A 24,641-nucleotide genomic window follows, 5' to 3' on the forward strand; every position below is an offset into this window, starting at 1 on the left:
CCGAGAGGCCTTCATCTCAAGAAACTGGGGAGGCATTAACTGTGTGGGAGTCTGATATCTGGACTCAGGGCCAGACCATATCTATGTTTCTTCTAATTTTCTGTTTTTTTTCTCTTGTTTTTTGTTTAATGAAGACTTATTAGTAAAGACCTAGATTTGAAGCATGTGATCTTAGACAAATCACTTTCTCTCTCCTATCTGCTTTCCTCTTAATAGCTTCCTCTCAGCACTGCACTAGCATTACATGCAGTAGCAGTGACCATGAAGAAACCCAGTTTGTATGGAGCCCTTGCTGTGTGCCAAATCCTAGACAAAGCACTTTAGGTACATTCTCTCTACCCTTCTCCGTACCCTGCAATGTAGTTCTTGTCCTTACTTCCAGATGCAGAAACTGAGACCCAGGGAGATTTAGCAGCATGCCCAAGGACACATGGCTGGTAGGAGGTGGGGCCAGCACTGGAGCCCAGGTGTGTGGCCCAGAGCCTACGCAGTTGGTTAGCTCTATACCAGGTGCCTTGGACAGAAGTGTTGAGGCCACAGCCTAACATATGTCTTTCTGCATAGGCCCCAGTTGGCCCTGGTACGTGTGATTTGTATACCTCTTTATGTCTCCCCCACCCCATTTTTTTTTTTAATTTGTAAATGCCACTCTGACCCAGCTTTGTGAAGGGGACCTGTGGACAGGAGAAGGGACCCTCAGGGGGTGGTAACAGGATCAGGCAGCTTGGCCCAGCTGCTTCTCACCCTGGGATCTTCCCATTTCCAAGCCCTGGAGTCAGGGGCTCTGGCTTTGGTTGACCTCTTTTCCCTACCCCGCACCTGGGTTTGACTCCACTTTTCCTACCTGTGTAGACATCATGATCTCTGTCCAGGGTGGTGAACTGCTTGCCATTGTGCCATGTAAAGGAATCACCTGCATTGCCATGGTAGCGCCCCAGCCGCAGCTTATAATACTCGCTCTCAGGTTCCAGGCGGAAACTGGCGTATTCTGCAAAGACTTTGCGGCCGGACCAGTCCTCCATGGTCACCAGGAGTTTGTAGTTGCCTTGGTTCGTCAGCCAGTAAATGTTCTCCAGGCCCAGCCAGTATTCGCCATCAATGTTCCCAAACCCTTGCTGGGGAAAACCCATGAGAGTGTTAATGTGGAGCCTGCAGCACCTGCAGCCAGCAGGCTTGGCTGTCAGACACTCAGCCCTGGATAGAGGGGCCTGGGAAACAAGCAGAGCATGAAGCAGACCTGGTTCAGACCCCCTACTCCACCACTTAATCTCTCTGTGACTCACACATTATTCAAAAATATGTAGAGTGGCTACCCTGTGCCAGGCATCATGTGAACCCCAGATTCTTTGTTCTTACGTCAGGGAGGCTACATTACCTTCCCCACAGGCTTGCTGCAGGAACACATGTGCTGTGGTAGGTGGAGGGCCTGGCTCTCAGTAGGCACGCAGCAGGCATTCCTCAGACAAATCTCTGACCTTCACTGAGCTTCACCTCCTTCTCTAGAGATGAGCTGTGTGTGAGGGTCACATGTAAGCTGTAATGCACCAGATGGGTGTGAGCTGTGACGCATGTGTCCCATCCACCGGGGCTCCCCTCTAGGTCTAAAACCTAGTGGTTTTGTGGTTATTGTTTTTTTTGCATGTGGTTTTGGGGTCAGCAGCTGAGTGATGGCCGCTAAAGTCTTGGGAATCGGTGATTCATTAATATAATAATTATTATTTAGTATTGAGCGCTTGTGATATGCTGGCACTGTTTTAAGAACTTTACATAGGTTGTTTTATTAATCATTATGTCAACTCTAAGAACTAAGTGCTATCATTATCCTCCCTAGTATGGATGAACTGAGGCCCAGAGAGGCTCAGGGTCTCAGAATGCCTGAGGGTGAACCAGGATTTCAACCAAGAACCCAGTCTTAATCATTGCACTGTATTGCCTCTAAGAGAGGAGGAAAGAGTCTCCTCCTCCTAATGTAGGTGGAAGAGGAGAAGAAAGCAGAGACACAGGCTGGTCAGGAGGTAGGGTGGGGGACAACCAGGACAGGAGACTCAAGAAGGGGCATGGCAGAGCCATGTGTGCAAGGCATCATGGCTTCAGGTAGTTTGTGAGCTTCAGTGTCAGAGTCCTCAGCTACAGTCACTACTGGGCCAATTCCTGGCTTTGCAACCCTGAGCAAATTACTCCACACTTTCATCTGTAAGCTGGGTGCATAACAGAACCTCCCTCAGGAGGTTGATACGAGATTAAACAAAATAATGCACGAAAGCCCTTAGCATGGTGCTGGCATGGGTTGGGCACTCAGCAAACAGAGCCACTCTTGCCTTCCTTAGTACTACCTCTGTTTAGAGGGGGAAGAACAATGTATGACTGAGTTCTGGCAACTTTCCCTGCTACACAGATGAGCATTTCAACTCCCTAGGAACCAGGGAGCCCAGAGGATGAGCCTGGAGTTAGGACTTGAGCATTGCCACAATTCCCTACCAGGACTCTTTGGGGGATTCTCCCAGGGACTGGGAGCCTCTTGGGACTTGCACCTTCTGGGCTTTGAGAGCAGATCTTTCCTCATGGAAACCCCAGTTGGGAGTGAAATACTTCTCACCCCTGGGCCCCCATACCAGCATTTCTAAACTCTCACCCTGTCCTGTGGGGCTGTGGTGGTCTGGTCTACTAACTCTTGTCCTGCAGCAGTTTCTAGCAGCAGGCAGAGGAGGCACGGGTCCTCACTACCCCTGGTGGGTTTACAAAATGGCCCTGTCTGCATCCTTCTTGCCTCAGGTATGTGTGTTGTTGGGGCCGCACAGGCCTGGACTTGGTCAGCATGTACCTCTGAGTGGGCTGTTCTACTGGTTGCTCAGGCCTCTCTTGGGGTGGGCCAGTCACCTTGTGGGCAGCACAGACAGCCCCTGCCGGGTCTCACCTTGTACGTCTCCCAGTTCCTGAAGAAGTTAACAGAGCCATCCAGGCGTCTCTGGATGACGGTCCAGCCCCCGGGGTCGTGTCTCTGGTCGCACCACACCTGCATGAGGCGGTTGGTGTTCTCCGGCTTCACTAGGTAGATGGAACTGGTGTCGTGGCCATCCTCCAGGGCCTGCAGGCAGTCTCTCCATGGGCCTGGGGTCACAGACATACATATACATCACAGACCTGCCTGTCACCAGGCCACACCCCTAGCTGCACCCCAAGCAGGCAAAACCTCTGGTGAGGCTCCAGCTGGGAGCCACAGGCCCACAGTCTGAGGTGACCAATTTTTGTTTTGCGAGTTTGATAAATACTTATAAAGGCAAGAGCCTCGGACTGGGGGGTCAGGATGCCCACACTCCAAGCTCACTTTCTCCTCTCACCCGCCTCACAGTGTGACTTTTGGCAGACTTCTTCGCTTCTCCCAGCCCTCAGTTTCTTCCAACTGTAGAAGGGAGATCAGATTTCCCTCATATAGGGTTGTCAGGAGTTGCTGGAGTGATCTTTTTCAAGTTCATTATATTAGGAAAAAGAGATGTGGACCTACTAAACCTGGCAACATCAGTCAGTGCCTGCAGGCTCTGATGGCTTTGCTTCTGCAAGGAAATTCGGTTCCACTGGGTTACTGTTTCTGCGGGCCAAGTGCAATTGGCTCCCTTCAATTCTGACTCCACATCTGCCCTTCCAGTGACAGTGCTTCGTGATGACTGCTGCAGCTTTTACTAAATGAACTTCCACAGTCATGGGGGCCTAGGCCATGCCCAGAATTCGGCCATGTAGCCAGAGACTTTGGGATATTTCTGTAATTCATTCACTGCTCTTCAACTGTGTTTTTAGGGGGCCAGGTTCCCTTTCAGCTCAATCTGTGTGTTTTCCAAAGGAAGCTCAGTGAGGGCCAGATGCTTGGCACTCACGCATTCTGAGGTCTTCCTTGCAGGCTCATAAACTTAAAGGATGATGTCTAGGATACAGCCCAATCCATGGCTCTCTTCTGAAACTGAGACCAGAGGGTTCTGTGATTCTTTGTGACTCCACTGAGCTTGGGCAGCCCAGTCAGAAGGAATGGGTGTTATACCACAGGTCTTTCAGCCCTCACCACCCCTGCCCATCAACTCTGCACTCCCCAGGCAGTTTCTTATGCTCCAGTATTGGTCACATCAGCAAGAAGGTACAAACTTGAGTCACCAAGGGTCTAGACAGGCTGGGGCCTTTCTCACTGATCTGAGGAAGCTTTAGAAGGTCAAGGCCTAGCCATTCACATGAAAATGGCTGAAAGAAAGAAAATCACATTTTGCTTCAGTCTCTTCAAAATATTCCCCATAGGGCTGGGCATGGTGGCTCACACCTATAATCCCAGCACTTTGGGAGGCTGAGGCAAGCAAGGCAGATCACAAGGTCAGGAGATCGAGACCATCCTGGCTAATATGGTGAAACCCCGTCTCTACTAAAAATACAAAAAATTAGCCGGGTGTGGTGGCACGCATCTGTGGTCCCAGCTACCCAGGAGGCTGAGGCAGGAGAATCGCTTGAATCCGGGAGGTGGAGGTTGCAGTGAGCCGAGATGGCCCCACTGCACTCCAGCCTGGGCGACAGAGCAAGACTCCATCTCAAAAAAAAAAAAAAAAAAAAAATCCCCACAATGAGACTGGTTAAGGACAAAAGTTCTAAGAAAGTACCATTGTATGTTTTCTATCAATTTGTATGTTTATTCAACAATTGTGTATTGAGTCCCAGCCTCTGCAGATGTGGTGCTGGGCAGAGGAAGCTCAGGGCAGGGTGGGTCCGCTCTGATGCCCTGCGAGGGAGGAGCTGACCTCACTACCTCCTCCCCACTTGAATTCCTGTAGAATCCTGTCCTTTCTCTTTCTGTGTGAGTTGAAGGGAGGTGCTCATCAGTGACAGGTATACTCAGCTTTTCTGGTACAGGTCACACTTCTCAGATTCCTTCCTGGCTGGTGTTTGGGCTCAACTAGTTCACAGGTAATGGTTATAAACCAGAAAGATTTAGGTTTCTGGTCTCTGTTAGACATCTCAGGTGGGCTCTTCCTGAGGAAGAAGCCTTGTGTTTGAGCATTCATCCACCTAGAACCTCACGGGAAGGCAGGGGCTGTCTTGCTCATTCCTTGCTTCCCACTGCCCAGTATTGCCCCGAGAAGAAAGATTGGTTTGGGTGCTGACAGTTAACTCAGGGGTTTCTCCCTTCATCTTCCGGGGAGGAAGGATCTTCTCACCCATTTACCTTTTTGCCAGGCCTCTTCTCTAAGGGATGGGGCAGGACTCAATGCTCCCCACCCCTGGGTAGCAGATGGGGCACAAGCAGCTGCTTCCTTTGCCAGTGCCACTTCCTGCCTTTCCCCCACCACCTCCTCAGTATCCTTCCTGGGGAAGGGGAGGCCAGACCTCCAGAAAGAGCATTTGTGAAGGAGAAAAAGGTTTTGGTTGTGTTCAGCTGAAGCCCCAGGGACGGAGGCAGAGAATGGGAGTCTGTCCCCAACAGCTGGAGCAGAGCGCCGGTGGGCGTGGGAGGCCTCCCAGCTCCTTACCAAGTCAGCAGCACAGGAGAGGCCGTTTGATGCGAATGCTGGTGACGGAAGATCCGGCAGAAGCCTGCAAAATAACGCCCACTGAGAGCGAGCAGCCCAGCCTCTTACTGCACAGCTGCCAGGACTGCTGCAGAATTGTCAGAGGTAAAGGCTGCCTTTGAAGGAGGCGCCACATAGGGAGAGGCTGTGGAGGCTGCTGGGAGAGTGGCAGTTGGCCTCATGGCTCCAGCTGGGGCCGCCTTTGTGGGCGCCATCAATGATCTCAGTTTTACCTTTGGCATTTCCAGCAAGGGCTTTTTATAAAGGCAAGTGTTTTTAAATGTTTTGGGGCTACTAGTCCCTTTAAGAATTTGGGGATGGTTCTAGATCCTTTATTCAGAAAAATGCACAGACTCACACAATTCTATATACAGTTTCAGAAGGTAATGGATTCCCAAAGTCCCAGGTTATAAACTCCTTCCTCTAAGAGTCATGACTGAAGTAGTAATAATAATAGCCAGTGTGTACTGAGCATTTCCTATGGTCCTAGCCATGTATTTCCACAGCTGACCCTCCTGACACTCCTGTGAGGTAGGAAAGCAGACCCTGTGGTCATTAGAGGATCCCCTCAAGATTACCTGGTGGGTAAAGGACACAGCAGGTGTATGCACCCAGGGGGTGTCCAGAGCTTACACGCTAAAGTACTCTTCTTTTCCCCCAACAAGAGCGAACTCAAGAGTGAGGGATCCAGGCTGACTTAGCTCTGTGTCCTCAGAACTAATGTTAATCTTTGCCAGTCAGCCAGTGAAAAAAAAAAAAACATAAAAATTTACAGTTCTTTGTCAAGGTGTAAAACTTTTAAAAATCTTTAATGATTTTTTTCTTCCGTATTTACCTTTTGGTGTTTTTTGCCCATTTTTCAACTATTGTAGTGTCTGTTATGATGTAGAAGAAGTTTTTCTTTTTTTAAAAAAGGCAAATGTGGTAATTCTTTTAAGGCTTTCTAGAATAATGGAGTAGGTATCAAATTGTGTAGAAGTGTTTAGTATTTTCTGCTGTTACAAAAAATGTGCATATGTGTCTGTGCACGGAATTTCACATGACAATCAGGCCCCATTAGCTTCCATCAAAAACACATATTCAGACACAAATTTCCCTTAGAACACTTAATAGACCTCTATGAAATCTCCTGCATTCAAACACATTTCCTTTTCACACATTAAAGGCACCAGTGGCAAAGGTCAGAAACATCAATGATGGATGAAAATTAGTCAGAAAAAGAGTTAACATTGAAAAATTGTCAGCAGTAAAATTATGTGGCTCCCTTAAAATAGCAGAGACAAAACATCCTACTTTGATGAGAAATCCACAACTGTAACATATAAATGATACTGTGAAAAATCTATAGCTGTTCCATATAAATAATGCCCTCATAGGGGGCCAGGCAAGGGTCTGGCCTCAATGGAGGAAGACCTGGCTGAGGAAGCGAGGGCTGGAGGAAGACTCCACACTTGGAGTCAGGAGCCCTCGGCTCCAATCTCGATGGCCTCACCTATGCGCAGTGTGACTTTGGGCAGGGTCCTCATTGAGCCTCAATTTCTTCTGTGAAATGGGAAGAGACCATAGCTGTTCTGAGGATGTCATGAACCCAAGAGCGGCCAGCATGGGAGCCAGCTGGGGCAGGTGCTCTGTGAAGATTATCCCTTTCTGTTTCCTTTGATAGATGAAAGCTGACATTTTTGAAGTTGTTCACCACCCCCCCCCCCGACTAATTCCTCCTCCACACACGTTACTGTATTTGCTTTTCAATACAAGACTAAATGTAAGATGTTTACCGGTAGATGTTTTCCATATATTTTAAAGTCAGAATTTCAGTGGAGAAGGCCACAAAGATATAGTGACATGAAGAATGGAAATCTTTTTTGTCAATGAAACTGAGTTTTCAACATGCAGTGGGCAAAGCGCTCCCTTTGGACCAGTGCAGAGTACCTAGCGGTGTTTAACTTGGCGCCCCTTCTGAGAGGGCAGCTCTGCCCACAGCATCAGGCCAACACTAACTCGGCAGCACCTGGGCTCAGAGTGGAGCAAGTGCCCCGACCTCATCTCTATAAAGACCACATTTACATTCTTGGTGGAGCTGTGGCCAAATGTTCCACGTGAAGAGAAATGCAGCCCCGTGGCTGAGCCGAAGTTCCCTGGAGAAGCAACAAGGATGGGTAGGCACACAGGGTCTGGGGTCAGGAGGCCTCCAGAGGAGGGACATCAGCAAGTGGGGGAGTACCAAGTACACAGGTATCAGCCCGGACCCCACTGCCACACCCTGGTAAGTGTTGGAGGTGATCAGCTTTGGGTGTTTCCTTCCTCCTCTCTGGGGTTCTTGACAGGGATTAGGCACACAAGGACCATGGCCTCCCAGGAAACCAGGACCCACTTGATTGATGGCCGATACAGTGCTTGCTACTCCCAACACAGGGCCTTTCTGGTCAAGCTGAGTTAGAACCGGCACCTAGGCCAGGCAAGCATAACTTCCTATTTCCAGTTGTCTCTCTGTGGGTCTGGGGCAGACCAGCATCACCCTGATTTACCAGTCCAGGCCCTAGTGGAGAAGTGGGCTCACAAACTGCATCAGCTCTCAGGGCAGTGCCCCTCCTACTAGGAAAACATGGCTCCGTGAATATCTGACCTTGAGGCTGGGAGCTAAGCAGTGAGGCCTCCGTGGGCAAGAGGGATGCCTCTTCTCTCTGACATGCCTGAGGTGTGGGGGGAGGAGCAGAGTCCTTCCTGCCCACAGCGGGACTGGACCCCGTGGCTGGCCAGCAGCCTGACAGTCCTTTTTATCCCCTGAGTCCAGCCCCAGGTGTCAGAATTTGACCACCTTAGGCCACTCAGAGTACCCTGTGGCCTGTGGGAAATGTTCTGGGGGGCTCTTAGTTCTGGGAAGTCGCTCCTGTGAATATTTTAGTCCATACACAGGCACTAGGGAGAGGCTTCTGTGATATCACTAAGATTCAGTCTGCTTTTCATGAGAACTGTATGCTGTTTTCAGTTACTCTCACTGATGGTCTGTCTCCAAAAAGTCTTCTCACCACTCCTTGAAACATTTTTCTAACAGGAGAAATGACTAACTGTTGAAATTGGATCTGCAATTTCCTACCCAAATTAATGCATCTGAGTGCCACGGCACGTGGCCTGCTTAGGTGAGAGTCCCACCCAGGCCAGCATCAGGACTCACTGGGCACCCCATGAGGGCAGGAGAACAGACACACAGGGTTGGGGGATGGGGTGTGAGGGGTGGCTACAGTGAGGAGCAGTTGTATGGGGGTCTTCGAATCTCATTTATCCAAAGGCTTGGCAAAATAAGATTTTGGTTATGGATGTATATATATTCTATGTCAATCACTGCTTTTCAGCGAACCAGAGTACAAAACAATAACCTAAACACAGGAATAGCTTGTATGGTCCCAAAGGCATTTCAGTTCCTGTAGAACCTCAGAGCTGACATCACACATGTCATTTCTGATCATTCCAGGGAAAAGGTCCAAATGCTTGTGCCTGCTTTCAGGCCGCTTTAGTCCTCAAACGATGGGCATGGTGCCTGGGGCATGGTGCCTGGGGCCAATGAGTGTTTCAGGAGTTGATGAAAATGTTTGAGGCCTAAAAAAACTTACTGGCTCTAAAATATGAAAAGAAAACTGCAAAATCAAAATTTATTGTATGTAATTAAATTACTACAAAGTGTGACATCTTGTCAAGTTCATTAATTGTTAAATTTTGTCTTCATTAAAATGTTATTACTTTTGAAAACAATTTGTAGGTTAGATTTTTTTCACTTCCCAAGAATTCCTGAACATGCTTGATGTTTACTGAGAAATGAGATCCAGCCATAAATTAATTGAGTTACTCTTAGCCAAATAATTTTAAAAGCAAAAGTATTAAATCCTTTCAAAATTGTTCCAGTAAAAATTATATTAAATGTGTGAGGTAGGTCATTTCAATGCATGTGATACAGCCTGAGGCCTCTCAAGTAAGAGCTCTTAGGGCCCAGAAAGGGCTTATAAAGGTCCTGTTTCTGCTCGTTTGACTTCGGGAGAAACAGACATTGCAGCACTACTTTCCAGAGGCCACTGTCCAAAGCATTGCGTCACTCTTAGGTTTCCACCAGCGCCGTTGGGCAGGAGGAGAAACGGGCTTTAAAGACATTTTAAAAAAGAGTTTAGAAGGGACTTTGGTGGTCTCACTGTGTGCAGAGGTGAGCAGCTCACCTTGGCTCCCTGGGGGCAGTGGCCAGTTGCACCCAAAGCTTCCTGGGTGAGGGAGGTCTCTGATGTAGAGGTGGGCAGTGCCCCAGGGTTCCACAGGCACACTAATGAGAGTGGCCATGGCTCTGTCAGAGACTGTGGTGCTGTCCTGCAGGCACATCATGGAAGAACTTATCAGACCCATGACTACAATCCACAGATACTGGACAGGTAGCAGTCCCACAGTTGGCCAGCGTATTAACCCTTTCCAAGGAAGGGATCAGCTTCATTGGTTTCTTCTTTAAGAACCTATGTCGGCTTTCATTAGTGACCTTTTAATCTTGCAAATGCTCACGAACCCTTCATGTACTCTTTTCTATAATTTTACTGGGGCTTGACCACAAGCCAGTTGTATGTGATTTCTGGTATACATTCTTTTTCTTTTTCTGAAAGCAGGACATTTGTCTGGCACCAAGCCTTGTCTTCATGATTTCTTGACTATCACTGGCGGTGATTCTGAGAGCACCACAAGGCCCTTACCTTCCTCATCACCTCCTTCAGGAAGCTTTCCCCAACCCCAGGAAAGCTACTTAATCCTTTTCAGGGTTCCCAAAATGCTTTGTATATTTATCTTTACTGGAATAAAATAAGAATGGTGATGATCATGTATCTAGAGGCTTTCATCTGCCATGTGCTTTGCACACCGTTTCATTTCATCCTCATAAGCCCCTGCACCTGCGAGAAAGCCAAGGCTCAAGAGGATCACACAGCTGGAAAGTGGAGGATCTGGGATTAGAACTCAGGTCCACCTTCTGTGCTGCAGTTATCACACCACATTAGGGTTGTTAGGGATCTGTGTCCCCATAAGACTGTGGGCTCCTTTCAGGCAGGAGCCCTTGCAGGCTCACTCCATGAGTCCCTCAACGCTCTGTGTGCCTCCCTCCATCCTTCACTCCTCCATCCTTCACCCTCCATCCTTCACCATCCTGAGCTGCATCCCCTTTGCTACCTTCATTCTGTGCTTTCCAGCTGAGAACCAATAATAATAAATCCATCTGGAAACAGAGACCCCACAACAGATGATAATCCACATCCAGACCAAACCCTGGCAAAGGAAACCTGCTTTGTGGAAAAGGCTGGACAGTTTGTAGTAGTCTCTCTGCACATTATGTCTGGGATGGTGCCAGATGAGTGGATTTTTTGTTCATTTGGACCCTACTCTAGACATACCATCTAAGATACTTAATTTCAACATTTAGGAGCTATTGTATTTATAATGTAAACAAATTCTCTTAGCAAGATTTTTCTCTGTGTATTTTTTCTCTATAGTAGTTTTGACTTACTGTATTCAAAAATATCAGGGAAAAGTAACTTTTTTTTTTTAAAACAAAGGATCACATAAATACTCCACGCCCTGTAGCTCCATAGGCTCTTCTTGAGATATGTAAGATGAGGACCATCAGGCTTATTTTCAGCATAATCTTTGACCAGATTCATGCCAGGGAGAGCGAAGTTGAGGCAGTGGTGGTGCGGGGATAATAGGAAAGATCATCTCCAGTGTTCCCATCAAGACGTCTCTGCTGCCTGCATCCTTCACTGATGTGGGTATAAACCACTGGAAGTATATACTTCGTTACTTTTACAAGACTGAGCGTAGTCCATTTTCTGCTGCTATAACAGAATAGCACAGACTGGGTAATTTATAAAGAAAGGAAGTTTATTTGGCTCACAGTTATGGAGGCTGAGAAGTCCAGGAGCATGGTGCCAGCATTTGTATGAGGCTAACTTAATACTACTTTATTTTTTTTGTTCTTGGAGTGGGGGTGGGGGTGGACAGCATCTCAGGATTAATACTATACAAGTTCACCACAACAATCCATTTGTATGACCAGTTAGCTGGCCACAGATGCCTGATCTCTAGGGTTTTCTAGATTTCTTTCAGTTTGCCAAGTACCAATCTTGAGATTTTCAGGCATCAAGATCCCAGATCTCAAGATTTTTTTAACAGTAACAAGTTGATAGTTTATCTCCTATGACCGTAAATACCTTGAGCATTTAGCCAAGTGTCATCTTTGGAAAACTGCCGGAGGAATGGAGGGGTAGCTTTCCATCACACTCAAAAGGCTCTTTGTAATCAGTTCCCCAAGGTACCAGAAGAGGAGGAAGAGAAAGCAAAGCAATAAGGGAGCTGGCCCTCCTGAAACCATCATCCAGGTGGGCCATCTTCCTAGAGTAGATTTTGTTTAGGAAGAAGCTAGCACAAGAATGCTCTTTGAGAAATCACTGGATTATGTAGTTTGTACTGAATTTGGAATCTTATTTTGTTTAACAAAACCTTTTAGAATAAAAGAAAATATTGTACAGTGGAAACAGCACACGCTCTGGAGGCAGGAGACCTGGGTGGGCTTTTCCCTCAGCCTCTGTGACCTTGAAGGCTGACTCAGGATGGGCAGAGTCACCCTCACTCGCCACGATCACCACACACACCCTGTGCTTCTCCACCTCTCTGCAGTGCTTGGGCCTGGACGCCCAGCCTACTGGAGCTGACCCAGCCACACATGGGTTGACACCTTTTCACCTGATTGTTTGCTTGACCTCCAGAAAGAATGGGAGCTACAACATCATATATTTCTCTGTTTTAAAACATACCATTGTGCTGGGGAACCACAATCGTGTACGTATTTCCTACCTTATAGGGTGGAATAAAATACAGGTGGAAAATCCATCTAGGAAAACACTCTTGTTCAAGTTGTCCATGCCATCCTGGTCATAGCCCAATAGCCCATCTGTTGTGAGATGGGGTGGCTTCCTGCTTGCACTCTTGTCAGTGAAGCAATGTGGGGGCCTCCTAATGTGGTCCCAAGGGAAGGTCATGTCTACTGACATTTATACAGTCAGGGCTAACATTTAAAGAAATCAGAACTTCACACTTAGCTTTATGTTGGAAGACTTAGCTATACATTGAAATGCTGAGTAGAAGGAACCCCAGAAGATATGTCCAGATTTGATAAAAATTAAAAATTAGACTTCAGTTGGGTCCATTTGCTGGGAGTCGGGTGCACATTGTGCTTTCTACTGGAGAGCTCGGCTGGTTCCTGCTAGGCCTGGGGAGGGGGAGCATGATGTTGGTGGGATGGTAGCGACAGTGTTTTGTGTTATTGGAACTATGAGCATTCTAATAACAAATCTACCACCTCTGTTTCCAGAGCTCATTTTAAGGAACTGTTTGGAACGTGGCACCAGGAAGTAGAGATAGAAGGTCAGGAAGTAGAGATAGAAGGCCAGGTCCCTGTGGCAGCTGGGGCCAAGTCAAGCATTCACGGGGTGATTTTTACACCAGTTCCCCTCCAGCCTTCCCGTGGAAGTGTACAGTATCCAGAGTAGTTAAAACATACTTTGGTTTGAGCCTTGGCCGAGCCACTTACTAGCTGTGTACCCTTGGCTAAGTTACTTGACATCTGTGAACCCCAATATCCTGCAAGGTACAAGTCTCAGGATCGATCTCTGCTCTGCCACCAATAGGCTCTGTTACAGGAAGGCCATTCTAGGGGATCTGAGAGGCCCCAATAGTTCCAGTATTTCATGGTTTTATGGCCCCTTCTTCTTCACTCGTTGAGAAATAAACTGAACTGGTTGTATTCTCTTTCTCAGGAGAGAAAACAGCTAAAAGTGCTCACTCTTTTTGGTCTTTAAAGATTAGTTTCTGACAAAGCCCATCTGTGGCAGCTGCTGTTGGCACTGTCCTTTCCTCCCTGATCAGTCTCTGGGATGGGCACTGTGCAGGAGGGCTGGCAAATGTGTGGCTCTGCCTTGGGTGGACTGAGAAACAGTACCAGGCCTCCCAGAACCCAGGTGCCTACTCTATCCTTTGCCTCTTAGAGAATGACCCCTGTAGCCTTCCTCTTTTAATAGCAGCAGCAGGATATGTGGGGGCAGAGGACCACAGACAGGGCCATTTGGCCCAGGCCTCATCACAGAATCATCCTAACCAAAATGCCTTTGGGTCTGGCCAGACCTGAGAGACACAGGACAAAGCCCAGGTGAGGAGCCAGGGAAGCCAGGAGCTGCCTGTGCCTCCTCACTCAGGCTCTCAGCAGGCCATCCTGGCCTGGGGCCACCCTGTTACTGTCTCAATAAGGCTGGGAACAGGCTTGTGAGTACAGCTTCAGATAAGCAGCCATGGCTCCCTTAGTCCCCTGGGGAAGGGCATGCTGTGGGCAGATGAAGAAAAGAGCACATGGCTCTGAGGCTGCTGAGTGAAAAAGGTTTGGAAGCTGCCAAGGCTCGGGTGCAAAGGTGTTTAATTGCAAAGGTATTTCTGGCTGAGTGATGTCCCTAAGAACAAAGGATCTGTTGGGTAAGAGCACAGAAGAGTGTTTTGTCTTCCAGGATCAGAACCTGCCCCAAGCTCTCTGAACAGACCTGATAAGAATGTTCTCTGCTGATTGGATGCCCTGACTATTCCGTGCAGAGAGACCATCTGTTTTTTCCTCCCAGTTTAGTCCTCAACATCAGGAGAGGGCAGGACCCTCCCCCAGCTGCTCTCTTCCTGGGTTCTGTCTACCCATTCATCTTCCACAGCTAGGCACTCAATCCCAGCTGGCAGCGCCATGTGTGGGAGCTCAGTGGTGAGATGGGTCACAAGAAATCTACTAGTAATGAGCAAGTACCAACATTTGGGGATCCTTGCGTAACAAAAAAGGATAAATCCTAATGCATTCCAGTTATCTCTGTGATGAAATCACTGCCATTCCCTCCCATGACGGCATGCTTTCTTAAGTGGGAGACAAAAGACGGGCGGGTGCAGGACCCTTAGATACACACAGCCCACAGTGGGTTGTGAACACAAAGAAGCAGGAGATTGAACCATTTGAGGTGCCAGGAGTAGAACTGTGCCCCTGGGCCCTTGCACAGACTCATCTCCATCAGGGATCCACTAGTCACTTGGGTTCCCAACTCCCAGGTCTGCCTGGTAAAATCTTACAAATCCTTCAAGATGCAACAAAGAAGTGCCACCTCTATCTAACCTCTCCCTTCCCTCTAGGCAGAATTAGTCATGCCACCTTACTGTCCCCCAGGGCACTTAGCACACCAGGGTATCACCACAGTGATCAGACAGCCCAGTTTTCACTGCATTCCTGATTTTAGAAATGTTGGCCTCGACGGATACTCCCTCCCAGAGAAATCCATTGTCAGATCTGATGTGCTGATGTTAGGGACTAGAAATCATGGGCATTGGACGGATCCCAGATGCATTCATTCACCTGCCATCTACCCCAGACTGAGTTCCTGGAGTTCAGGGACCACAGTTGTCACCTGCTGCCCCAAGTCTAGTGCTGCTACCAACATGCAGTAGGGGCTCAGCAAATGCTGGCTGTACTATATGACATAATGTTTCATGCTTGATTGTATTGTATCCACAGCATAACACTGTGAGGTTATGACCCTTGTCCCCATTTTACAGAGGAGAAAATTGAGGCTCAGAAGAGTTAAATAACTATCTCATGAGTGAACAGCTAACCAAGGGGTAAAGCATGGATGCAAACCCAGGTCTTTATTCCTATACTATGTATCTGCCAGCTTAGTTCAAGCCCAGGAATGTCCCGAAATGTTTTGAGTTAGAAACCAGAGACACTTGGGCCAGAGGAGATCTGTTGAGTAACCATTGAGTCCAGCCTGTCTCCAGTCAGGGTTATAACAATGTTCAGCTGAGCCTTTGTTTGGTGCCCAAGGGCACGTTTTACCCTCTTGGTATTCTATCAAGACAAATTAACACACCCTGCCCTCTCTTTCAGAGCTTCTGATTTAAAGCAGACACGTGTACAGATGGAATGCCAGAGCTAAAAAAGGGACTGTTTATTTCAGTCTCCTTGTTTTAAGATGAAAAGACCTAGATCAAAGGAGGCTTGTAGTTTACCGTGGACCCAGCATTGTGCTAAACATGTTTTTTGCAGTATTTCATTTCCTAAAGCGACAGGCACTATTTTAATCTATCCTCAACAGATGAGGAAACCGAGCCTCAGGGGGACAAAGTGACTTGCCTAATGTCCCAGAGCTAATCAGTGGAAGAACCCAGATTTAAATCCAAGCCAGCCTACTCCAAAGCGCCTGCTCTCAATCCTGCACCCAGGCCAGGTCTTTCCTTCGAGGTGCTGCAGTGGATGCTCACCTTGCATTTAGCTCACCTCACGCGCCCTATTTGAAAACAATGCTGCCCTTGCCCTCTGCACTGGCCACCCTCCTGCACTCAGGTTCAGCCCCTCTTTGGAATTAGCAAGAAGCTGCTATTCCCAGTACTGGTGGTTATTTTTAAAAGTGTGAAATAAGTGTAAAGCAGGATATTTTCAGTAAAAGTCTCTCCCTGCTTATACAATGAAGTGGTACCGAAAGCACTGACTTGGAGTAGATACATGGTTCGTTTATGCAGAGATGAATATAGTTCTCATATGGCAGCCCACTGGGAAGGCTCAGGTGTTCTGGATGAACAAGGGGCTGAGCTTCAGGGGACTGGATGTGTGCTGACATTCTGACAGGGGAGCCTCTGGCCTGCTTCTTCCAGAAATGATGATTCCTAGAGTCCTAGAGCATAGAGAAGTCAGCCAGAGATTTAAAGTGAAAAGACCTGAATGCAAATCTAGCCTGAACATCCTAAGCCTATTAGCAAGTTACTCATCCTGTCCACAAGGAGCTCCAGGAGTTAATTATGTAACATACATGGAAATGTCCAGTGCCAGTATCTTGGTTAAGCTTTAAAACCTGCCAGCAATCCCATTCCTCCCCCATAATGGTATTCTGAGAATTGCTATATTGTAAGATGAAACATGTATGTAAGAGCATATGGAAGCATCATTGAAAATTCTAGACAGCAGCAGACTCTAGGAAGTGTGTGGGCTTTAGGAAGGACTCCTTCCCATGCCCAGCCCCTACAATGTGTTTATCATATTCTTAACGTGGGTAATACTTTCTTTTCTTTTGGCCCACTGTTTATTTGGTGAGCATTTACAGAGGGCCAACCCTGTACCAGGCACAGTGCATGAGCTGCAGGGGAGACATTCTCTTCTATCTGCCAACACATGGGATCTCGTGCAGAGCCTAGAAAACTACAGGCCTTGGGTTCTTTCCTGTCAGAAGCCAAAGAGTGTTTGCCCTCTTCTGAAACTCCATTTTTTGGTAATACCTTTGAGGATCCATCTAAGGAATGTGGTTCCCCCCCACCCCTCACCCCACTGGCTCCAGCAGCTCAGCCCAAGGGATTGCTGGGGGATTGTGCATGTCTTTGGCCCGGCTTCAACTGGCCGTGGATTTTCCCCATTTGTGGAAACAGCCAAGGGAAGCCTGGTGCCTGGCTCTGAGACCCACATTGGAACACGATCCCAGAAGCACTTACCCGACGGCTTGTCAGTGGAAGATGGGAGGCTGGTGAGAGTGGGCATAGTGGGCAGAGGGGGTGGCAGCACCTTCAGGTTCTGGTCACTCTGGATCTCATTGGTAGAGATCTGGTTGATGATGCGGTTGTAGGTGGGTGGCTGGTAGACCCGGGGCGGGGCAGCGGGGGGTGGCTGGGGGACAGGTCTGGCCGAGGGCACCCTCTGGCAGTGCTCCTCAAGCTGCGCGATGATCTCTGATTGGTTGTGGGCCAGTGTGGCCAGGTGCTGGTACTTGTGCTCCAGGTCCTTGTACTTGCTGGCCAGCTGCAGCATGTCGGCTGTCTGGTTCAGGATCCTGTTCTCCAGCTGGGAGAGCTCCAATGCGTTGTCCCGCTTGCGGATGATCTCGTGCAGGAGCTGCATGTAGAGCTGCGTGACCCGTGAGTTCATGTTGCGGCTCTCCTTGCGCAGCAGCTTCACCTCGCTCACAATGCCGCCGTCCACCTCCACCAGCTGCTGCAGCGTCTCGATCTGCCGCTTCTGCTTGAGCAGCTCATTGTTGAGCAGCTCTAGCTCCTGCTTATGCACTCGGTTCTCCAGAAGTACCTCAGGCTCCTTGGAGTTGACGCAGATGGCACCCGTGACCCGCTGCTGGGGCACAATGAAGGTGTAGGTGCACTTGTCCTGGGACTCGCCCGCCCGCTTGTATCTGTTTAGGTAAATGAACTCTCTTGGCGAGCCCTCCTCAGTGCCCTCAAAACCATCCTCCTGGCCTGCAGCAGCTCCCATGGCAGCCAGCAGTCCGAGCCACCAGCATGTCACGCACAGTGGCCTCATGGTCCTTGCAAAATGGTGGTTATTCTTTGTGAATAGAATCTATGAAAGCCTGAAAGTAAACAGAGGGGAGAATCAGTGATGGTCCCACCACTGTCAGTGCCCTGTGCCGTCAGTGATCCCAGCCTTCTCGCCAGGCAGGCAGAGCTTTCCAAAAACTCAGCTTCAGGATGCTGGGTTATGTTCTCTTGGAGTTAGAGAACAGGCAGCCATTCTGGAAGCAAGAGGAGACAGGCAAGCTCCAGCAGAGGTAGAAGGGAAGAGGGAGGGTCTCAGGGCATCTGAAGGCAGGAGGCCATGGCCCTGCTACTTGCAGAGCCAGCTCCAATGCTCGCAGCCCGCTTGCTGAACTCCTGGCCTAGAGCCTGAGAATCATATCCAGGCAGCTTCAAGCTGGGGAGGGGAGGCAGAGGGAGGATTTTCTGGTTTCCCTCCTCTGCTACCTTTGGCTCCTCAGACTGTTGAGTCTCCCTATTCTATACTTTCACACCCCCTGAACTTTCCCCTTGTAATACCTATCACGGCTGTGCTGAATAGCAGTTCTGTTTGATCTTCTCTGTTGGATTCTAACTCCATGAGGGCATGTCCTGTGTCTGATTCAAACCTGTATTCCCAGGATATTGCACTTCGGGCAAATATTTGATAAACGAAGAAATCGTTAGACATGTTATGGAATACATTCAGGGTTTAGTGGATAATGTCAGTGGAAGGATGTGTCCAGTTACATGGCTCTGGTCACTGTGTTAGCTAAGCTACAGAGCCAAAACAGGAACAAACAACTGAGCTCTTCTGAATCCAAATATTTGCAATAGCCAGTGACAGCACAGTCCTGACCACTGCAACGTGATTAAGTTAGAAGGGAGCAGAACACAGAATGTGTCTCCAGATTTGCTTCGCTTCTATTCTTGGACCATTCATCCTTTCACCAGATGTTCATTGAACACCTGTGATTTGCTGGACAGCATGCTAGTGGCTAGGGATACAGCTACCAACAGGATGGAGCCAGCCCCTGCCCTCATGGGGCTTTCACATCATTATGCCATTCCCAAATGCCAGAAAGCACAACTGTCACATGCTGTAAAGGGGTATTACAGGGAATTGACCTAATTGGAGGGTCAGGAATGCTTCCCTGAGAAAGTGCCCTTTACACTGACCTTTGAGGAATGAGTAGGAGTTAAATGGGCCAAGAGGGAGGGGAGGACATGTGCTAGATCCCTTCTCTTGCCCACTCGAGGGCCTTGCTCCAGCAGTCCTCACCATCTCCCCACCATCAGGATGGTTTTCCTATAATCATACGGTTTTTTCTCTCAACTTAAAACCCTCTCTTGACCTCACATCCCCTCTGCAGCTCTTGTTGCATTTCTCTGATCCCCTTTTTAGCAAAGCCTCCAAAGAGATGCCTGCACTCACCATTTCCAGAAAGTTCCTCTCTTCCTGGTCTCTCTTGAGCCCACCCTCATCAGGCTTTGCCCCCTCCCCTTCATTCTAGGTTGCTCTAGACAGGATCCCCTGTCTGTTTGCCAGATGGAAGGGCTGGTTCTTGATCCTCATTAATATTTTCCCTCTCACACTGTGGGATACAGTTGAGCTCCCTTCTTGACCTTCCTTTCCAGAACGCCACCCTGCCTCCTGTCTTGCCGGCTGTTCCTCCTCAGAGCCTGTGCTGGTTCATCCTCATATTCCTGTCCTTTCTCTACTGTTGAGGGGGACCCAAAACTCAGTCCTCAGAATTTTCTTTACCTTAGTGATCTCATCCAGAGGTCACGTTGGTGATCACCCTCAAGTACTGATTACATCCGCATTTATTTCTGGAACTCTCCCCAGGACTCTAGACTCATACATACAGCTGCTTTTTTGACATTTCCACTTGACTATCTGCTAGGTATCTCAACTCATCCAGAAATGCACTCGTTTTTCCCCGTATCTCCAACCCAACCTGTTCATCCCAGTTTTTCCTGTGTTCGTAAATGTCCACTCTAGTTGCTCAGGCCGAAAGCCTTGAAGTCATCCTAGACGCCTTTGTTTCTTTCATACCCCACATCTAATTCACCGCCAAATTACGATGCCAGAAATATTCTCAGAGTCCTGTGTCTCCCCACCTCCCTGCCACCACCCTGGTGTAACCCACCTGCGCCATTTACCTGGACTATTGGAGTAATTTCCTAACTAGCCTCCCTGCCCCAGCCTTGCCCATCCTACCTTCTGTCCTCAACTTGGCAGCCAGAGTGGTCCTTTTTAAAAAGTCAAACGGGGTCACTCTTCTATTCAAAACCCCCCAGTGGCTCACCATCTTGGAGGAAAAGCTAGTGGGTCTCCAAGGCACTCTATGATCCGGCCCCCACTTCCTCCCTGGTCTCGTCTCTGACCCCTCTCCCCTTCAATCATCTCCTCCAACCACTTGGTTGGCCTTTTGGTTGTCCCTCAAGTGTTCTAAGCACACTTAGGACTCAGGGCCTTTATACTTGCTGGTCCCTGCCCCCTTCTTCACTGTTTGTTCCCTCACCTCTTTCAGTCTTTGCTGAAATACCACCTTCTCAGTTAGACCCTCCCTGCTGATTTAAGATTGTGACCTCACCACCTTCCCCCTCCAGTGTCCTTATCACCATAAGATACATGCTGTCTCCTCCCCATTCCCTTGAATGCAAGCTGCACGAGGGGAGGGAGGTGTTTGTGTTGGTCACCGCTCCATGTGCAGTGCCTACCGCATGGCCTGAAATGCATAGGAGCTCAATAAATATTTGTTGATGGAATGACAAGACACACCTGCCAACAGCTGCTGAGCAGCTGGGAGTGCTGGAAAGAGAGATAGATTGGGGCAGGGATCCCATGGACAAGTGACTGCCTGAGGAGGTCAGAGCTGCGCAGAGGAGGGCCCATGTGTGTATTTATTAATAACATCCATTGACCAAGGTCTGCTATATACCTGACCGTGGACTAAACATTTTGCAAGTGTTTTCCAATTTCCCGTATTCTCATAATCTCCTTTTAAGGTAGATACTGTTGCTGTTTACATTTTACAGATGAGGAAACTGAGACTCAGTGAGGCTGAGTGACTTGCCCAAAATCAGAAAGCTAGAAGGTGGCAGAACCAGGGCTCGACCCTGGTCTGTTGGATTCAAACCTGCTAACTCTTAACGATGACACAGGCATGTATTTAATCTGGTTTTTACTAGTAAAAGGGTATTAGCATCACTACTTTCTGATTTCACATTAATCTGTGCTAAAATAACAAGTATGACACAGGACCTAAGGATTTTGTCCTCCCTGAACCCCTTTGGGGGCTTCTCCAGTGAGGACCCTGGGTCTGGGCTCCACCTTGGACCAGCCAGTGAGCAGTTACAGAAGAGACCCTGTGCTCCCTGGGGCCTTGCTGAGCTGTTTTCCACTTAAATGACAAAGCCCAAGCATGATTCCTATGGCCTGCTCAGGCCTCTCTGAGGCCAGGCAGAGAAAGGTGTGCTGGAGCTTCTGGTTTGGGCTCTGCTGGGAGGTGGGGCTGCAGTGACGTCAATGGAAACCCAGCTGAGTTTGGAAGTGTTTGCCTGGTTTCCAACGGTGCTTTGGCTGCCCCTGTGCTAGTGGCCACACCCACCCCAGAACAATGGGGAGGAGCCGCCCCTGACCCTGGGCTAGGGCAGGCCTGCTGGGCCACCGCCTTCTTCAGGCTGCTCACCTGAGGCAGTGGGTGACAAATACCTCTCTGTGCCCATGTGGGCGCAGGGCTCCACTGTGGCCAAGAAACTGCCAGAGGCCCAAGAGGCAACCTGGCTGCAAGACAAGGTTGGTTTCCAAGCCTTCCTGGACCTCCAGATTTGATTTGCACTATTTATGGTTGAGTTCTATCCTCTCCCAAACATGGGCTCTCACGGCTCCCCAGCAGAGTTCTTGCCATTGCACTTGAGACCTCAAAGGCTGAGTCTTTTCTGTGAAATGGGGTGATCCAACCCACCTTGCACACTAGGTGAGCAGCATGGAAGCGCATCAGAAGTGGGAGATTGGAATAATGTGTTAGCAATATGATAGCAAGAACAACAAAGCTGAAACAAAACCAACAACAGTGAGGATGCTGGGCGTGGGCCAGGCAGTGTGCCAAGCACTCACACCATCTCCTCGACTAATGCTTGCACAGGGCTTTAGGGCTTTCCAGGCCCTTCACATCAACATTTTCTCATTTAATCATTGCAACACTCCGAGTGACTTAATTAGTGTTATGCCCATTTCTAGGCTGAGGAAACTGAAGCTCAAAAAGGTGTGGGGGTAGCTGACTTTGAGGTCATGTTGCTAGCAGTGGGACCTCTTGAAACTATATTGATTCTGAGTCCTACTGTTATACCTCTGTGGGGCCTAGGCTTAGTGGGGTGACTCGGAACTGATTGGGTTACAGGAAGGAAGGGAAGGAACAGGGCACTGTGCTGGGCGCCTGAGGTACATTGTCCCAGGTAATCCGGTGGGTTGTTATTCACCCCTGTTTTATCAACGGAGACATTGCAACCCAGACAGGTCAGTGATTTGCCCAGGAACACACGGCAGATAACAGCCAAAGGTGACTGAGCCTAGGACTTGGGTCAACCTGATACCAAGGGCCATGCTCCTTGGGCTTCTCTTTGAGCCTCAGAGTCATTTATTTTCCTTGGAGTCCAAGACTCCAACCCCAATTCCTCCCCTCCCCCCAGCATTTTTTTCCCAGTTTGGTGGCTCTTAATGGGCAGTAATAAGTTTGTTTACTTTTGCTCTCTTGATATTTATTCAACTCATTGTATCTCAAGAGAAGTAACACCCCCGCCCCAACCCTGGCATTCCAGCCATCTTAGGACTGCAGAAGAACTCAACTCCAGTCAAAGTGATGCTCCTCACTTTTTTCCTGTGTCCAACAAAGAAAAGCAAATCCAACTGTTTTCCTTGGCTTCAGAATTAAAATAAAAGCAATTCTTAAAATTGCTTTTCCACATTGTATTGTGAGGAGTTTCCATCACGCATGGGTTTTCCCTCCCCACAAGTGAGGCTGGTGTGACTATGCCATGTGACAGCCTTTGTACACTGGGAGGCAGCCTCTCCAGGGCTTGAGTCCCACCCAGTCTCCGGTGGGCTGCCTCTGAATGTGCCCGCTTGGCCTGATGTGGTGGGGCCACACATCATGTGTCCGCATCCCTCTCACCACTGTGGTGCCACAGCCCAAGCAAGGGGCCACTTTGTGGGAAGAGCTGTCATTTTCATGGAGCTGTGTGTTCTGCCCTGCAGCAGAAGCTGCCGGCCTGGGATCCTCTTCTGAGTTCACCCCAAAGGTTAGAAATGAGAAAAGTTCCAGCAATTAAAAGAATAATAACAACAAATTGTCACTATGGCTCAAGCACTTAATATACATTATCTCACTTAATCTTCCCAACAGCCCTCGGAAGGTGGCCTGTTATTTGAGGGCCGCCATGCATGGTGGCCCCACTTGTGCACTGTGCAACTCTAGGGGACACAACTCACATTCATAGTCTTTATGTTTTTTATATTTATATTGTAGCAATTTTCTAATGCCCACAAAGATACTTTTAAGGCTAACAGCAAAGCTTACATTTATCCCTATTTGCAGTTGAGGAAACTATTGAGATTTGAGGATCGTGAGTCATTTGCCCAGATCACAAATTAATAAGTACCAGAGCCACTAACAGACCCCAAAATAACCCCCAAAGATACCATACTGTGAATAAAGAGAAACCAAAGTGCCAAAGTGACTGGAAACCCAAAAGAGATTGTTCTCTGACCCTCTAGGCAGGAGGACGACAGGAGTGCCCTTGCCGTCATTAGGCCTGCAGATCCCAGGGAAGCCTCCAAATTAAATCTGGATCTCAGGAGTTGTTTCGTCATCAGTCCAGGTTGTAGTCCTGCCTGGAGGACTTACAGAACCACCCCCTCACCACCCGTCCTCTGGTCAGCACTGCCCATTGGTCTGTGATCACAGATGAAGGCCAATTATGGGTCCACTCCAGAAGAGGCATCCCAGCACTGCAGGAGGCCTGAGAAGCGGGCCTCTGCCAAGGCAGTCAGGGAATCTGGAACTGCCAGCTGGCCCCTGTCATCGGGGTTCTGGGAAGCTAGAAGCCTGAGCTGTGCTTGAGTGAGTCTGGTGGACCTGAGCATGAATCAAGTTTGTGAAACTATCATCAGGACAGAAGACAGATGAAAACATCAACATTAGCTAGCAGGTGTTCCTACTAAAGCTGTTGAAATGTATGGTGTGCTGGTAGGGAAGTATCCAAACCAGTTGGTAATGCAAGATGTGGGAGGGATCCAGATGAAGGAAAAGGCCCAGCTGATCACGTGACCAGTAGTATTGCTAATAATGGCTGTCGTTTGTTGTGAACTTGGGTGCCCAGCTGTACTCTATCTCATTGGCTTTTAATAGCTCTATGAGTAGGGGACCATACATCCTGGTTGGCCCCGGTTGAGGTCTATTGTCTTACGTAATTATTATTATTATTATTTTGAGATGGAGTTTCGCTCTTGTCACCCAGGCTAGAGTGCAATGGCGCCATCTCAGCTCACTGCAACCTCTGCCTCCCAGTTTCAAGTAGTTCTCCTGCCTCAACCTCCTGAGCAGCTAGGATTACAGGTGCCTGTCACCACACCTGGCTAATTTTTGTATTTTTAGTACAGACAGGGTTTCGCCATGCTGGCCAGGCTGGTTGCGGTCTTATGTAGTTATTAGTAGCACCCCCTTTTCACTCTCAATATTGTCC

The 24,641-nt window shown here is 48.6% G+C and overlaps 2 protein-coding genes across 9 annotated transcripts in view; one reads left to right on the forward strand and one right to left on the reverse strand.

The window, feature by feature from the left end:
* The window catches only part of RALGPS1 (Ral GEF with PH domain and SH3 binding motif 1), a 306,650-nt gene that overhangs the window by 177,712 nt on the left and 104,297 nt on the right, over positions 1 to 24,641 (forward strand). The gene's annotated exons all lie outside the window — the stretch shown is intronic.
* Positions 1 to 24,641, reverse strand: part of ANGPTL2 (angiopoietin like 2) — a 35,647-nt gene that overhangs the window by 3,480 nt on the left and 7,526 nt on the right. The window contains exons 2-4 of the mRNA XM_054500772.2: positions 17,103 to 17,968; positions 2,915 to 3,108; positions 845 to 1,115 (exon numbers count right to left, since the gene is read on the reverse strand). Of these exons, the coding sequence (XP_054356747.1) occupies positions 845 to 1,115; positions 2,915 to 3,108; positions 17,103 to 17,919 (1,282 nt within the window). The 5' untranslated portion in view covers positions 17,920 to 17,968. The remainder of the gene's footprint in view (positions 1 to 844; positions 1,116 to 2,914; positions 3,109 to 17,102; positions 17,969 to 24,641) is intronic.

Source organism: Pongo pygmaeus, chromosome 13 (genome assembly GCF_028885625.2).
Source record: "Pongo pygmaeus isolate AG05252 chromosome 13, NHGRI_mPonPyg2-v2.0_pri, whole genome shotgun sequence".
Lineage (NCBI taxonomy): Eukaryota > Metazoa > Chordata > Mammalia > Primates > Hominidae > Pongo > Pongo pygmaeus.